Source organism: Gossypium raimondii, chromosome 5 (assembly GCF_025698545.1).
Source record: "Gossypium raimondii isolate GPD5lz chromosome 5, ASM2569854v1, whole genome shotgun sequence".
NCBI lineage: Eukaryota > Viridiplantae > Streptophyta > Magnoliopsida > Malvales > Malvaceae > Gossypium > Gossypium raimondii.
In genome coordinates this window covers 27,261,173-27,276,513 of record NC_068569.1, presented here as the reverse complement: position 1 = coordinate 27,276,513, position 15,341 = coordinate 27,261,173, and the positions used below count along the sequence as shown (strand labels likewise).

The following is a 15,341-nucleotide window of genomic DNA, read 5'->3' as shown; positions in this document are numbered from 1 at the left end:
ATCTTTGTCACTAGTTCAATTTACATTGTAACTTGGGGACTAGGTAGCTTCTATGTACACGAGGAAGCCGTCCAAAGTAGCATTCTATAAGTGAATCGGGTTGTCATTAATATCTTGGAAGACTGGTTCCGAGATTTCCAAATGTTGTAGCATCAATAAGATTGATACTATAGAAAGCTCCAAATTTGGGCAGCTTTTGGTCAATCTTCATCCACCAGCTTGCAAAGGATCCGAATCCCATGAAAGCCAGAGTGTAGTGGAAGGAGGAAGCCTTCCAAACGGCGCCTTGAGAAGAAGGGCAAAAGAAAAGGATATGTTGCAACCCGCTCTATGTCTCATATAGTTCATGGATCTTCCATGGTGTTTTCACACAAGAGCCCATTGGTTGAGGATGATCGAAAGCACGAGATATGTCACTTCCATTCGAAGAGTGATGCCATATGAGTGTTACCTTTTTTATCAACACCTCCAATTGGAATCATGGATATTGCCTTCCGGTCATCCTCGTTAAACAAAGCTCAAAGTAGATCATGGCTTCATCTTCGGCAATCTGAAATTAGGGGTTTAATTAGGGCGAAGTCAAATTTTTTTTTGAGAGGTTGGAATTAAATTATATATATTTTATAATAGTAAAAAGGCAAATTTACTATTTTAATAGTCTATATCTTTATATTTTTTAAAAGATTAAATCAAGTTTTTATCATTTGGGAGACTAAATTGTAATTTTACTATTACTAATTCAAAAATTTATCAATTATAAAGAACTCGAATGAAAATTTTTCCATTTTAAGGGGACCGGGGCCCTTGCCAAACCCTACAATTTAACATATTTTCAATATTTACATTATAGAATATTTAATTTTCCTTAGGATATAAATTATAATATATATATATATATATATATATATATATATATATATAAGCAACATATCGTGCACTTGAAATCTAGTTGTGCGGCTTTGGCTCTAAATTCAAAGCTTGAGTTTGACTAATATTTTAAATGGGTTTAATTTTTTTTGTTCGAATCATTTTAAATTTCAAGTGAGTAGCCTGACCTTTAAACATGCCTAATAATAAATATGATGTAATTTAGTTAAATATTTCATAGGTCAAAATGTATGGCAAATTATCTATTGTAAACAACATATACTTATATTTAAAAAAAATATAATGTATGTTATAAAATTAACTTACATTATTATTAAATAAAAACAACTTTTTGAACTTAAATCAAGTATAGGCATGTTTGGGAAGCCATAGGATAATTGAATTTGAGTGTAATTGTTTATAACAATTCGCTTAATTATCACAATTCTCATTTTCTCCTCAAGAATTGAAGATCGTAATTGAGGTGTTTCAATTACACTTAATTCAATGGAATCCACTAATTACAATGTTATCCAAACATGTCACAGTGTAAGTAATTACAAGCAATTATACCTAAATTTAATTACTAGGTCTTTTTTCAAACACACCCTTAAAGTAAATTACACCACCGATCAATCAACTATGTGCAAATTATTGTTTTAGTCATCCGATTGTGAAAAGCTACAAAATGATCGCCAACATTTTTAAAATTATTGTTTTAATTACTAGCGCAACTCAAACTCAAGTCAGCCCTGGAATAGTGAACACCCTAATTATTAAGCCAACACACGAGATTGATGATCAAAATTTTCTTCATGCTTTAAAAGAAAAAAAAAATAATTTAAAGAGGGGTGGGTTACAAGGTATTAAATTCTTGATCTTTGATGTTAATTTACAATAACTTTACTCCAACTATAGTTATGTCGGCCACGGTGACGTTTTTTAACTTCTCAAACAACATTAAAACTTCTAACACGTTTTAATAGTATTTTTAAAATATAAAATTAATTAAAAATAATACAAGTCAAATTTTAAAATTGTTTGTGGATTAAAAAATTTTTAATTCTTAATTAATACGAGTACAATTAACCATATTTAAATTAATCATTTATAATCCGAAATAAATTTCAATAATATGTTAGAGGTAGATTTCGAGTCGAATTAAATTTAAGTATAAACGAGTGATTTCAACTCGAATTAAGATTGGTTGGCATAATAACATAGTGGACCTATTCAATTATTTGGTTGATTGTAAATTTTATTCAGTTGAATACCGATTATAAAATAAAACACATGTCTAAGTCCTATTCACCTTGCTCTTTTTTTTTCGTCTTAATATTGTTAGGCAATTGGACCAAAAATGTTAGGGGCTAAAACGCGAATAAAGCCTAGTTTGAGGTGTTTATTCAATTAATCCTTTAAGAAAAAAGGATAAACTCACCAGTTGATCATCCAACTTTCATAATTTTTTATTTTGAACATTGAAAATAAAAAGTTTACAATATGGGCATTGTCATTACATACTTTTATTATTTTAATCGCTGCTGTTTATATACTTTTATTATTTTAATCACTTACCGTTAATTTGTCATTACATACACTCATTTTAGTCAACTAACTTTAGTGAATTTTCATTTTGGTAACTATCTTATCTTTTTAATTTATTTTATTTTATTCAAGAATTAAATTTAGTTTTTTTTCAATAAGGAAACCCAGAGAAAATCTAGGTTAGAAAATTCATTTTTTAATTTTTTAGAATTAATTTCTGTTTTCTCAATAAAATGGAAGGGAAAAATTTTGGATTTTACATGGAATTACTTTGAGTTTTTGTAGAAAAACTTGAATTTTACAAGAAAAATTAATTTATTTTTCATTTCCTTTTCAGAATTGATTTTAATTTTTTACTAATAGAGAAAACTTAGGTTTTGTAAGAAACTACTTGGGTTTTATAGGAAAAACTTTTTATTTTTAAATTTCCTTTAATTTTTTATTTTAGAATTAATTTTAATTCTTTCGTAGAAAACTTACAACTTTATAAAGAATTACTTGGGTTTTACAGAGAAACTGAGTTATAAAGGAAAAACTTGAGTTTCATCTCAACAACTAAATAACTCAATTCTATGAAAAAATAAATTTAATTCTAAAAGGAAAATAAGTGATAAAATAAAAATTAATAAAACTGGGTGACTAAAATTGTGTGCATATAATGACATATTAACAAGGGTTGACTAAAATGAGAAAAGTATGTAACAACAGTGATCATACTGTAAAATTTTTATTTTCAATATCCAAAATGAAAATTTATGAAGGTTGAGTGACGAATAGGTAAACCAACATTTACAGTGAGGAATGTAGTCCCTTTCAGTCGTCCCTACAGTATTATAGAGACTATAGTGGAGTCTTCTCTCTGTTTGCTTCCGTTTTCATGGCAATTTCTGTCCTCAACCCACCTATCTCCATTGAAATAGCCTGGTAATTTCTTCCCCACATTGTCCCTTCTCTGTTTTCTCTTTTCCATTTTAAACCAAAATTTCTCATCAAACACGGTGAATTTGCAGTGAAACAACTAACTTAAACCACCACCCATGGATCGTCTCAATGGCCCTCCCCGCCTCATGATAGTTTCAGATCTTGATTTCACAATGGTATTCAAAAAAGGGAAAAAAAAAATCCACGTTTCATAAATTAAAATCAATCATTGAATTCCAAGTGATTTTCATCTCTCTTTTTCAATTTCCAGGTCGATCATGAAGACCCAGAGAACCTTTCTCTTCTTCGATTCAACGCTCTTTGGGAAGCCTATTATCGCCACGATTCTTTGCTGGTGTATTCCACTGGAAGGTCGCCGACGATTTATAAACAGCTGAGGAATGAGAAGCCCCTTTTGACCCCAGATATAACCATAATGTCCGTGGGAACCGAGATTGCTTATGGTGAACCAATGGTGCCTGATTATGATTGGGAGCAACATTTGAATCTCAATTGGGACAGAGATATTATTACTCAGGAAACTGCTAAGTTTCCTCAGCTTATTCCTCAGGCATGTTTCTTTACTCTTCATTTATTTATTTTCGCAAGAAAAAATGCCAATTTAGCTTTTGTTTCTAGTTCAGCTGAGGATCGAGCTCAGACTCGAATAGTATACGAACTTTTCAAAGATCGACACTTACCTGTCAAACATGAATTTTGGTACAATTACTTCTAAATGAGAACCTGGGCTCATAAGCTATTCGAGTTCGATTCAAAAAGAAATATGTTTCAGTCTTTCTCGAATAAGTTCGAATAGCTCGAATGAGTTCAATTCGAGTATCATAATATTTGACTGGAGTGCTTTAAAAGCCTAATCGAGTTCTTTTTAGTATATATTTTTTATTCTTAATTAGGTGTTGAAAATTTGAATTCGAACTTGAACGAAATAGGTTAAGCTTGTTCCTTGTAGGAGATTTGAGCACCTTTCTCAGGTTGGGTGTTTTTGCTAGTGGCTAATTCGTCTTTGGAATTAGTTTTATTTGTATCAGTTCCCTCCCCCCTTTATTTTGAAACTCCTTGTTTTTGGTTTTTCTAACAAAACTCGTTTTTCCTTTAAAGAAAATATTTCATTGGAAGTGACTCTTGACAATTTTGAATAACAAAGTGTAAGAGTTTTAGTTTATAGATGGTAATTATATTAGAGTGCACACCTATTTTATTCGGATTCAGGTATATCAGATATGGACATGTATATGGTATGCGTATGCTCAAATTTTTAACGTTTTTTCATGTATTTGGAGAGTCATATATGAGTATGTTCGAAAATCTATTTTGCTTTTACTCTTTGTTTTTCTTGAAATTCTTCTGTCTGATATATATATATTATATATCTGGATGTAACACATGAAAAAGGTTTTGAAAATTAAGTGTACCCATGTTGAATATGTAGCCCTATCACTCACATCCAGGTTCAAGTAATATAAAGATAGATAATCATTACAAAAGCTAACAACTTCGTGTTTTCTTTGCAGTCAGGCACCGAGCAACGACCTCACAAGGTTAGCTTTTTCTTGGAGAAGCCTAATTCATTAGAAGTAATCAAGGCACTTTCAGAAAGTCTAGAAAAACACAAGGTGAGATTGTGTGTTTCTTTTTAATGAAATATACTTATTCATGAGATAAGAAAATTTGCATGAGAAAGCATGTTTGGGTAAGGGATTTGAAAATTTTTCGGGCGGCTGCCTGGTCTGGGAACACTTCTACCTTGTACTATGTTACTCTACTTTTCATTTTTCTTGACATACAATATTTGAAAGTTGACACTCATGTCCAATATATGGATATGAAATAAAACCTCCAAAGATCTTCTAAATATATGGAAAAACTTAGAAAATTTTTATGATACCCGTATCAAACAGATATCCATATCTGATAGACACTCAAGTCAAAGCAACTTAGTTCTTACACCGATATATTGAATATGTCACACGTGGATGCTTTAAGAAAAATGAAGAAGCTTGACATCATAGATATTTAATGGTGTCTCATAAATGGTTTTTGATCTTAATATCCTCTTTTGGCAGCTAGATGTTAAAATAATTTATAGCCATGGGACAGCATTGGATGTATTACCAAAAGGTGCTGATAAAGGCCAAGCGCTTGCATATTTGCAGAGAAAGCTTAAAGCTAATGGAAGAGTTCCACTTAGTTCACTTGTTTGTGGTGACTCTGGAAATGATGCTGAACTTTTCACTGTTCCTGACGTATATGGTGTGATGGTAAGCATACGGTTGAGAAAAAAAATTATAAAAGCAAAAATCAAATCAAATCTCAGTGTTTGGCTTGTTTTTTATTAGATTTTTGTTTAATTTGATTCAGTTTCAATTTGGGTATGACTTGAATGCATTCGATTCTGTTTGCAATTCATAAGTTGAAAAACTACAATTAATCGAATTGAATTGAATCGAACCGAATCAAAATTTATTTTATATTTAATTTTTAATGTTTAATAATATAAAAATGAATATTTTATTTCTAAATTAGTTAAAATAAATTTAAAATACTATGTAAATAGTTTACCAATGAACTTAACTGACCAAATCAGTGAAATTTGGTTTTGGTTGGTTCAGTTATTAATGGTATTGAATTAGGGATGGCAATGGATGGTGTGGATTTGATATTTGTGGATTCGTATAATAACCAAATTCGGATATTCTAATTACAGCGGATGCTGATATTAATTTGTGAATATCCATTATCTGAATCCGCTTTATTTTTGCAGATAATGGATATAGATATCTGAAATGACTATTTGAATCCATTATGCTATTGTGGATAATGGATTCAAATTTGGATATCTAAGTCTATTATCCACTTTGTTTCTAAAATTATCTTGACTTTGTAAATTCAGATATTTAGCAGATTCAGATATCAGGTTGATGATGTTACTTAAAATGGATTTGGATGGTAGTAATCGAATTTAGTCTAGATAATAATCGGATTAAAATTTAAAGCAGTTTTGCTGCTTTGATTAGGATATTTCATTAATTAACCACAAATTCTTTCAAAATTGCACTAAACTGAACAGTTTCATTGCTTATTATGCAGCTTTCAACCTATTATCGTTTCCATTCTTCAGGTTGGCAATGCACAAGAAGAGTTATTACAGTGGTGTGCTGAAAATGCGAGAAACAATCCCAACATAATCCATTCGACTGAGAGATGTGCATCTGGAATAATACAAGCCATTGGGAAATTCTCTATTGGTCCAAATGTGTCTCCCAGAGATATCAAAGATTGGGGAAAATGCAGAGTAAATGTTTTGAGTCCTGGTTATGAAGTTGTGAAGTTCTATTTGCTTTACGAGCGATGGCGACGTGCTGAAGTTGAGAAGTCTGATCAGATTTTGCAGAATCTTAAATCAAGCTTTGTATGTCTTTTTTCTCTTCTCTTTCATTGATTTAATATTTGTTTTGCTATGAATAGGGATGGGATAGTGCAGATTCAAATATTTATGAAAACTCTTTACAGATTTGAATAATATTTGGATTAAGATATTATAATTAATATTATCCAAAACAGATGCAAATATTAACTCTTGGATGTCCATTATCTGAGTCCACTTTAATTTTTAATTTTTGACTTGTTAGATTTAGATATTTAATGAATTTGGATATTTAATAGGTTAATGCTATTTGAATTCGGATAGTGACACTTGGATTTGATATGGATAATAAATGGATTCAACTTTTAAAGTAATGTGAATTCAAATATTACAAAAATATATAGATAGATAGATAGATATTCAACCCATTGTCATCTCTAACTAAGATTTGCAATGACCTGATAATCTCTGCTTGGATGTCTATATGTCCATAGCTTGATCTTGTCCAGCTATGCTAGTTGGATGTAAGTGTTGAACACGGATATGTGATCAGCGTAAGTATGTTAAACTTTTTAAAAGATTTTCATATATTTAGGAGTTCATAGATTTATGTTCATTTAAAAAAAAAAAACTCGAATAGCTGATAGTTAATTGATCAAGTCTTTTCTGTTTAGTATCCATTAGGTACTTTTGTCCATCCCTCTGGAACTGAGCAACCAATGAGCAAGTGCAAAGATATGATGGAAAGATTATATGGGGATAAACAAGGAAAACAATATTGTATTTGGCTGGATCGCGTTTCAACATCACAGATTGGTTCAGATGCATGGCTTGTGAAGTTTGATAAATGGGAGTCAACTGGTATGATTTGTTTGATCTTTACTCTTTATAATCCCACATCTTTTTCCTTATGAACCACCGACACCTTTGACCGGGAAGTGTTGAAGTGTCAGACATGAATATGGTTCTGACATGATAAGATACGTACTGGATACACAAGACCACAAAAAATAGAAAAAATATCTGACATGTTGAAACACAGGAATGACCTATGTTACTCGAACCCAGGTGTCTTTATAATCCCTATTTTATCAGGTCTTCTTTTTTCTTTTCTATTTTGAGGTTTGATTTAAAAAATAATAAGTTTTCTGTTTTGGGAACTAATGTGGCTTTTTAGAAACAGTGCATGTTCATTGGCTTCTTTGGGTCAAATATGCAAATTGATCAATGACATAGTTCGAGTATCAAATAGTAGTTCGAACCGTTTTAGCATTCATGTTGGATATTAGCATTTTTTGCTATACCATTCATGTTGGATACAGATATATATCCAACAGGGATATAATTAATCTTTTTCAAAGTTTTTCATGTATTTAGAGGTCCTTGAAGGTTCATACCCAAAAATGTTCGGGTATCAATGTCGGACACAAGTGCTTTAAGAAAAATCAGGAGTCAAAATAACATAAACAGAGTCTCCTGGAAATAGTTTTCTTCTGTTTGTGATTCTCTCTAACCTGTAAAACAAGAAAGTAGCTCAACATTTTGATTTGGAGCTAGCACATAAGCAGAGCCTCCTGGAAATAGCTTTCATGAAAATTGTTAAGTGGCCAACATCTTACTGTTCAATTCATTACGTGTATACCATTTTTTTTCCCAGTACAGCAGAGGTTGTGATTCAAACCCTAGACCTGTTGAATGCTTTCTCTTAAAGGCGGCTTTATCAATTCATAATGTTGTGATCCAACACCTAGATTTGTTAAAATATATTCTCTTAAAGATAGCTGCATGAATGGGGCCTCTTAGTTCTTTTTGTATTCTCTTTTACCAACCAACTTCTTTTTAAGAAAAATAAAAAATTGAAAAATTGTAGATGTTTCTCATGAGCTATTTCTTAATCATCTTTCCAGGTGAGGAAAGACATTGCTGTCTTACAACAGTCTTACTGAATACAAAGGTATCCCCTCTCCCATGCATTAACTTAATTCATTTCTAGTTATCGGTTTAATCGGGCTTGTATACATCTCCAACATAGGTTTTTATGCCCATATATCGAATGCAAGTGTTAAATTTGAGTACTTCAAGAAAAATAAATAGTTAACAGGTTTGATAACAGTCATTAACTGATATTTTTGTATGCTCTTCGATTTCAGCAAGCTGAAGAAGGCTTCACATGGATGCACATACATCAGACATGGTTGGATGGTTTGGAAACAAAGCCCCGAATTGTTTGGTTTCTCTAAGCCCGCTACCTGAGCAGGTAGGGGAGAGCATAAGTTGGTTAAAACCGACTTAACCAATCAATTCGGTTAGGTCGGTTTCAGTTTAAATGGTTTTGGCAGTTAAATTGAGTGTAGGGTTGGTTAATTTTATTATGCCAGTCGGTTATCAGTTATTGAATTTCATAATCGAACTGATTGACTTTAACTGTCCTACTATTTAATATTTAATTATTATATATTATAAAATATTAATCGGTTATATCAGTTAAATATAAATAAAAATTGAAAGATTTCGTTGAAATTGTTGGTTTGAAAAATTTTCAGAAGCTAATCATAAGTTCTTTGATTTTGGTTAAAAAAAATAGTTGGATTAAAATTTCGATTCATAAATTAGATTATCATATTTTATAGACTTGGGAAGATAATGAGAATCTTTAATTTCTCCTAAGTTGTTTCCTAACATTTATCTAAAAAATAAAAGACAAGAAATTGCAAATAATTTAAATAAATGAGATCGCAATAAAAATAAAGGTGATTCAGTACATTGATAAGATGTTCGAAGTACCAATGGTTTCTACAATAGAGAATGGGCTGAAACTGCTACTACCAACTTCATTTAACATCACTTCGACTGGATAGAATGTTGAGCAATGCCTAAACTGGTCCAGCCTCGGGTCCGAATGACTCCTACCACCTCGGGTGCAGCCGTCTTCAACATAAAACTCTCAGTAATTCGGCAACTATTTCCCTGCCAAATTTATCGAACAGATTCATCGACAACTCGAATGAATATAAGGCTTTAAAAGTGAAATCCATTCAAAAGCATGGAAGATTACCAGTGATATAGAAACTCAGAGTTACGGTTATCATAAAGATAAACAAGCCTGGCCTTCTCGGAGTTGCAGATGACGTCGACCTATCGAGAACACCATCAACCATGTAAGTATGGAACATACATGCAATTAATCAGATAGTTCATTCCGAAACCATCGCTAATTAATGGCATCCATGACATTTCATCCACAGGCAGTAAGTTTTTCACATGCATGCATGAATAGTTATCGAAATAAGTTAATGGTGAATACCTCGAAACAATGCTCGCGCCCGACTCGGTTTTAAGTCCGAATCCCAAGGGGAAGAGTGGATCATAGTGTGAATCTCCCACATTCATCGGTAATTGATCTACAGTTTTGAACCATGTTCTCGGAAGTTTTCCACTGAATCTGTAGTCCCCGTAAAGGACATCAGTCACACCTTGGCCTTCAGTGCCAGGTAACCATGCTGCCACTAGAGCATCAATGGCAGAAACATATGGTTCAATCACGATTGGTCTGCCGGAAATGATAACAACCACACACTTGACAGTTCCGCAGACATTGTTAATGGCACTTGGGCCAGGGTCTATCATCGTAAGGTTTGTGCTATCCCCCGCAGTCTCAGCGTAAGGGGGCTCACCAACAACAACAATTGCATAATCAAATTTGTTAGATTTCACAAAGTTGGCATCAGGGCTCTCACGGAAAACAATTTCAGTGCTCCGTTCAACAGTAGATTTTATGGCACCGAGGATTGTTGTCCCTAGTCATGGAAAGAAATATTAGTAAATTTATTGCAGTCGAAATCTTGTGAGCTGGCGGTGTTTCGAAAGATAGATAAATAAAGTAAAGCATATAGATAAATAAAGTAAAGCATACCCCTTGTAGAGTTATTGCCAGTGAATCCTTGCCAATTAATTGTCCATCCACCACATTGATAACCCAAATTATCAGCATGGGTGCCAGCAACTAGGATCTTTGAAGCTTTCTTTGGAAGGGGCAGTAGAGGTGTACTTCCAGGTTTCCCGTTCTTCAGCAATACAAGTGATTTTCTCACAGCTTCCCTTGCCAAGTCTCTATGTGCCTAAGTAAGTATGGGATATCAAATCATTTAAAGCATACAACTTTTACAGAAGAGCATTTCGACAATGGTTTGCAGAAAATTAGAAAGACCAACAAATATAATGATTGATTTACGGAAAACAAGGTAATGGATATTAAATTTTGGATTTATACAACCAAAGAAAACTGGACAGAGATGAAAATAATCTCGCATGTTACAATTTACTAACCAACCTGGCTTCCGAGCTCATTAACTAGACTAAAATCAGCCATAGGTGTCTCAAAGAGTCCCATAGTGAATTTGACTTGCAAAATTCTTTGCACCGCATCATCAATACGATCCATCAGAATAACTTTGCTATCCACTAGATAGGTTAGATCGTCTATGAACTCGGTAAGGTTGAAGGGGACCATGACCTGCAGAACACGGATCAAGAGGCTCCAAGTCTTAGAATGCATCCACATGCTGTCAACGTCCAAGTTTTACACTAAACAAAATAATTGCAAGAAAGCAGTTATCTTCGATTTTATTTGAAACATGTCTATGCAGAAGCTACTAACCATGTCGATCCCAGCTTGAATCGCAGCTTGAACAGAGTATGTATAGTTTGCATGTGGTGGTGAGGTGATCCTGTCTATTCCCTGCCAATCTGATATTACAAAACCCTGAAAATCCATGGAAACAACAATTTGCATTAACAGGAAAATATCATAGTACAAAATTAGCAGTTCTTACTTTAAGATAATACGGATATATCAATATTTTGGTCCAATATTTTAAAGAATAATGGGATTTCCATTATGTTCTAAATTTGCAAATTTTTGTTACTGATAAAGATCTGTAACAAGGCTCAACCTTAAACTTAAGAGTGTTCTTAAGGAAACCAGAAATCAGCTCACGGTTTGCATGCATCTTTTGCCCATTCCAGCTGGAGTAGGAAACCATGACTGTCGAAACACCCTTGATGATAGATTGAGAATAGGCAGGCATGTACATGCTAAGCAACCCATGCATGTCAATCACGGTGTTGTTTTCGTTGATGCCCCCAGTTGTCCCACCATCACCTACAAAGTGCTTCGCACAAGCTGCAACCTTGCCCCTGACAGAAAGGAAGAACAGAATAAAGAGGGAAAACAAGCACTATAAACATGATGGCACACACTATATTATTTACACAGTATATGATATCGAGGCATCATTAGTGATGCCATACCAAATATAAGCTGCAGATTGTACTATCCGTGACTAACAAGAAGACTATATAAACCATGATATTCAGGGAGCATCCGAGGCAAATGAAAAGGGAAAGCAATGCAAGATTGAATCTAGTACTTATCTAGATCACTGGACTTTGAAGAGTATGACGAGGAGTGTGAATCTATGGCATTAGAAAAAGAAACTTAGAAGAGTAGCTCCTTGGAGTTAGAACCATTATCAAAGGAATTCTAAGAGTATATACAATTCTACAATATGAAAGTATGTTAACTTGGACAAGTTTCATACTTCCCACCAACGTATGGAACCCCCTTGCGCGACGTAGGAGGATCTCCTTGCAACCCAAGTATGATATCAGTCATCTGTTCCACAACTTTATGATCCTCACTGTAGCTTTCATAACACCGACCCCACCTTGGATCTCTACATACCTATAAAGAAAACGCCAAGAAAAAAGGGTTGTATTGCAGCGTGGTGAATTCAGATGCAGCAAGCATGCAGAAGAGTTGAAATTACTAGACGCAACTGTCTGATCTTATTAAAAGTATGTAAATACCGCAATGCATGGAGCAAAAACATAAGGAATCCCGGTAGCTCTCACTTCAAGAGCAGTTGCAGCACCAATCTTCTTCACCAGCTCAGGATCTCTGCATATTCATTTGAATGGAGTTTATGGTTGAATTGAGGAGCAATATTAGCTTGACTCTATCTTTCCTTTCAGGAAAATGATAGTGAAGTTCCTCGAATGAAGATATAAATGTGACATCATTTAATTGACCCAAAACTGTTACTAATGTAATCCTCTTTGTTTCTTTTGATGGCAACATCGTTTCTAAGCTTTCAACTAAAGAATGGAAGGTTAAAGAGTGAAAAAGTACAGTAATTTAATGATTCTACGACAAATATCAGCAGAAACTGAATCAAAATCTATGCTTACCCGGTTGCACCGAGCCCCACGTTATGTGGAAATATTGTAGCATTGTAAACATTGTTATGTCCATGAATAGCATCAATGCCATAAATCATAGGAATTCCTAAACGACTAGACAGAGATCCGTTCTGAAAAGCATTAACCATATTGATCCAATCCTCAGCCTTAGCCTCTGGAAGCGGTTCGCTTCCACCACCACTTAACACACTCCCTGTGAAGGAAACAAATGCTGTCAAATCTTAACTGTAAACTGATATAACTATGTTATCCGGCCTTCGGGTTGACTGCCAAGTATAGGCATACTCAATTTTTTTAATATATATAGAGGATCACCCGAATATGTCCCTACCATGTGTACATCATCAAAGAGAAAGAAAAATCCGAACATATCAGATCAAAAGATTGACAATGAACCAACATTCAAGTATACCCAAACTATAACTTTAAGCAATAAAAGTATGAGTAGATAATAATGAGCATTACTTTCTAAAATGTGGTATCATAATATTTTTACTATTTTAAGGTTACTACATACAAACTGTGGCAGACCACCCCATCAACAAACAATAATCAGAACCCACAAAAAAAGGGATGAAAATCATTGCCAAAAACAGTAACCAGAACTAAAACAAAGGATCAAAAATAAAAATAAAAATGGTGAAAATTATTATTACCAACGGAGTAATCTCTGAGTATCTGTTCAGTAGCAACACTTCTATCAATCTGGGCCATTTGACCAATCTTCTCAGCCAGTGTCATTTTGGACATTAGATCCTTAATTCTAGCAGCTACTGGTTGCTTGGGATCTTTGTACTTTACATACTCAGCTCCCACCGCCATTGCCAACCATGAAACCCACACCACCAGCTTCACCAAACTTATCCCCATCTAAAAAAAAAGAATAAAAACCCAGTATTTCAGACGATATAAGCACCAAAGTTTTTGAAGTTTTCTCGGCATCCAAACAGGATGGGTGAAAGAGTAGGAACATGGTTAGCATCTTAAGTTAAGAAACCAAGAACACGATAGCTACTACATTGCCTTAAACAAAAGGGAAAAAAAGAATGAAGAAATCTTACATATGAAAGCAAAATAATGATACCCCTTTTAGCTGAGAAAGAAAGTAATATATCAGTGAAATGCTTTAATTTATGCAACAAAGTCTAGATTTTTGGTTTTTGGCTTTTTCTTTTATTTGAAGGTGAAAACTTGAAAGAGGAGACAGAATCAATAAATTATTAAAAGGGACGGTTTTCCTTTTTATTAAAAAGTTTAAAAATTAATAAATAGATAAAAATATGGATTAAAAATCGGATCCGTTGAATTTACCAATTTGTAATAATAAAATACTTATTTTTTCAGTAGTATTCTTATTTTTATATTTTTAAGATTTTAAAAAAAATTAAAAAACGTGAGAGCTGAGTAAATGAGTGTAGTTGAAAAGTGGGGGGTTTCCATTTCTTTCATAATCTTGATTGGCTCTAAGGATTAGTTGATCCAATCGTCTTTATTTTGCCCATTTTCTTTGAATGCCAACTATCATTATTTTTATTACTATGTTTATACATAAACAACAACAGAAAAAAAAATTAGTTCTAGTTGATATCTATGAAATTAATAATTTATTTTTATTTTTATAATAATTTTATTAATGAAACATGTTTCATGTAATATTTATCTTTATTAATTTATAGTGAAGCTATATATATAATTGCTATATAATTTATTATGTATTTATTTGCTAGTTAAAAAAATCTCAAACGTGTTTAATGAAAGGAAAGATGAATTTTCTCTCTACCCTTAAATTTTCTAAATTTTCTTTTCACTCTACCAAATAAAGGATATTTAATACATGTGAAATCGAAAGATGAATAATAACTCTTGTAAAAACAAAACCTCTTCAAAATAAGCGAAATTTCTTCATTCTCTTTGCTAAAAATAACTCATGAGAGTGGCTAAATATTATCAATCAAATTAGTTTATAGTTAACTCATATACTAAAACATGTGTCAAAAATAATACCTCTACCAAATGTAGCATTAGCGTGCTTCAGTCCTCCTATCTTACTTCACTATATATTATTCAAACAATATCAATTTTTGGTTAAAAAGAATCTATATTATTATTTAAATCTTTAACTAAGTATCATAAGCTAATCAAACATAAACTCAGTTGGAGAAATTACTAAACTACCATTATATATTTTAAATAAGTTATATTCTTACACGGTACTTAATCTTTGCATTTTAAATAAAACCAATAAAAGTTACAAATAATGAGGTTTGAACATGTTCTATCAACAAAATAAAACTTGAACTTTACCACTCCAACAAACATTTGATTTGTATGTTAATTTATTTGAGATTCAGGAAATAAT

General features: G+C 32.7%; 2 protein-coding genes across 4 annotated transcripts; one reads left to right on the top strand and one right to left on the bottom strand.

Moving 5' to 3' along the window:
* Positions 1–3,184: 3,184 nt before the first annotated feature.
* On the top strand, positions 3,185–9,241 carry LOC105770662 (sucrose-phosphatase 2). Of its 2 annotated transcripts, XM_012591968.2 has the most exons (9): positions 3,185–3,339; positions 3,426–3,512; positions 3,608–3,907; positions 4,869–4,970; positions 5,421–5,615; positions 6,476–6,766; positions 7,396–7,582; positions 8,629–8,675; positions 8,872–9,241. In XM_012591968.2, the coding sequence occupies exons 2-9, from the start codon at positions 3,453–3,455 to the stop codon at positions 8,959–8,961; spliced, it is 1,272 nt and encodes a 423-aa protein (XP_012447422.1). In that variant the 5' UTR covers positions 3,185–3,339; positions 3,426–3,452; the 3' UTR covers positions 8,962–9,241. The 2 variants fall into 2 exon arrangements, with proteins under 2 accessions (XP_012447422.1, XP_052487398.1); XM_052631438.1 differs by having other exon boundaries at positions 3,252–3,512; positions 3,608–3,911; positions 4,873–4,970.
* Positions 9,242–9,429: 188 nt separating this feature from the next.
* Positions 9,430–14,200, bottom strand: LOC105770660 (uncharacterized). 2 transcript variants are annotated; one of them, XM_012591966.2, is made up of 12 exons: positions 14,044–14,199; positions 13,639–13,852; positions 12,971–13,175; positions 12,590–12,680; positions 12,322–12,464; positions 11,674–11,917; positions 11,379–11,483; positions 11,052–11,234; positions 10,635–10,839; positions 10,026–10,518; positions 9,777–9,856; positions 9,430–9,688 (listed from the first exon to the last, which is right to left on the bottom strand). In XM_012591966.2, the coding sequence occupies exons 2-12, from the start codon at positions 13,850–13,852 to the stop codon at positions 9,681–9,683; spliced, it is 1,971 nt and encodes a 656-aa protein (XP_012447420.1). In that variant the 5' UTR covers positions 14,044–14,199; the 3' UTR covers positions 9,430–9,680. The 2 variants fall into 2 exon arrangements, with proteins under 2 accessions (XP_012447420.1, XP_052487396.1); XM_052631436.1 differs by lacking the exon at positions 9,430–9,688 and having other exon boundaries at positions 9,757–9,856; positions 14,044–14,200.
* Positions 14,201–15,341: the final 1,141 nt, after the last annotated feature.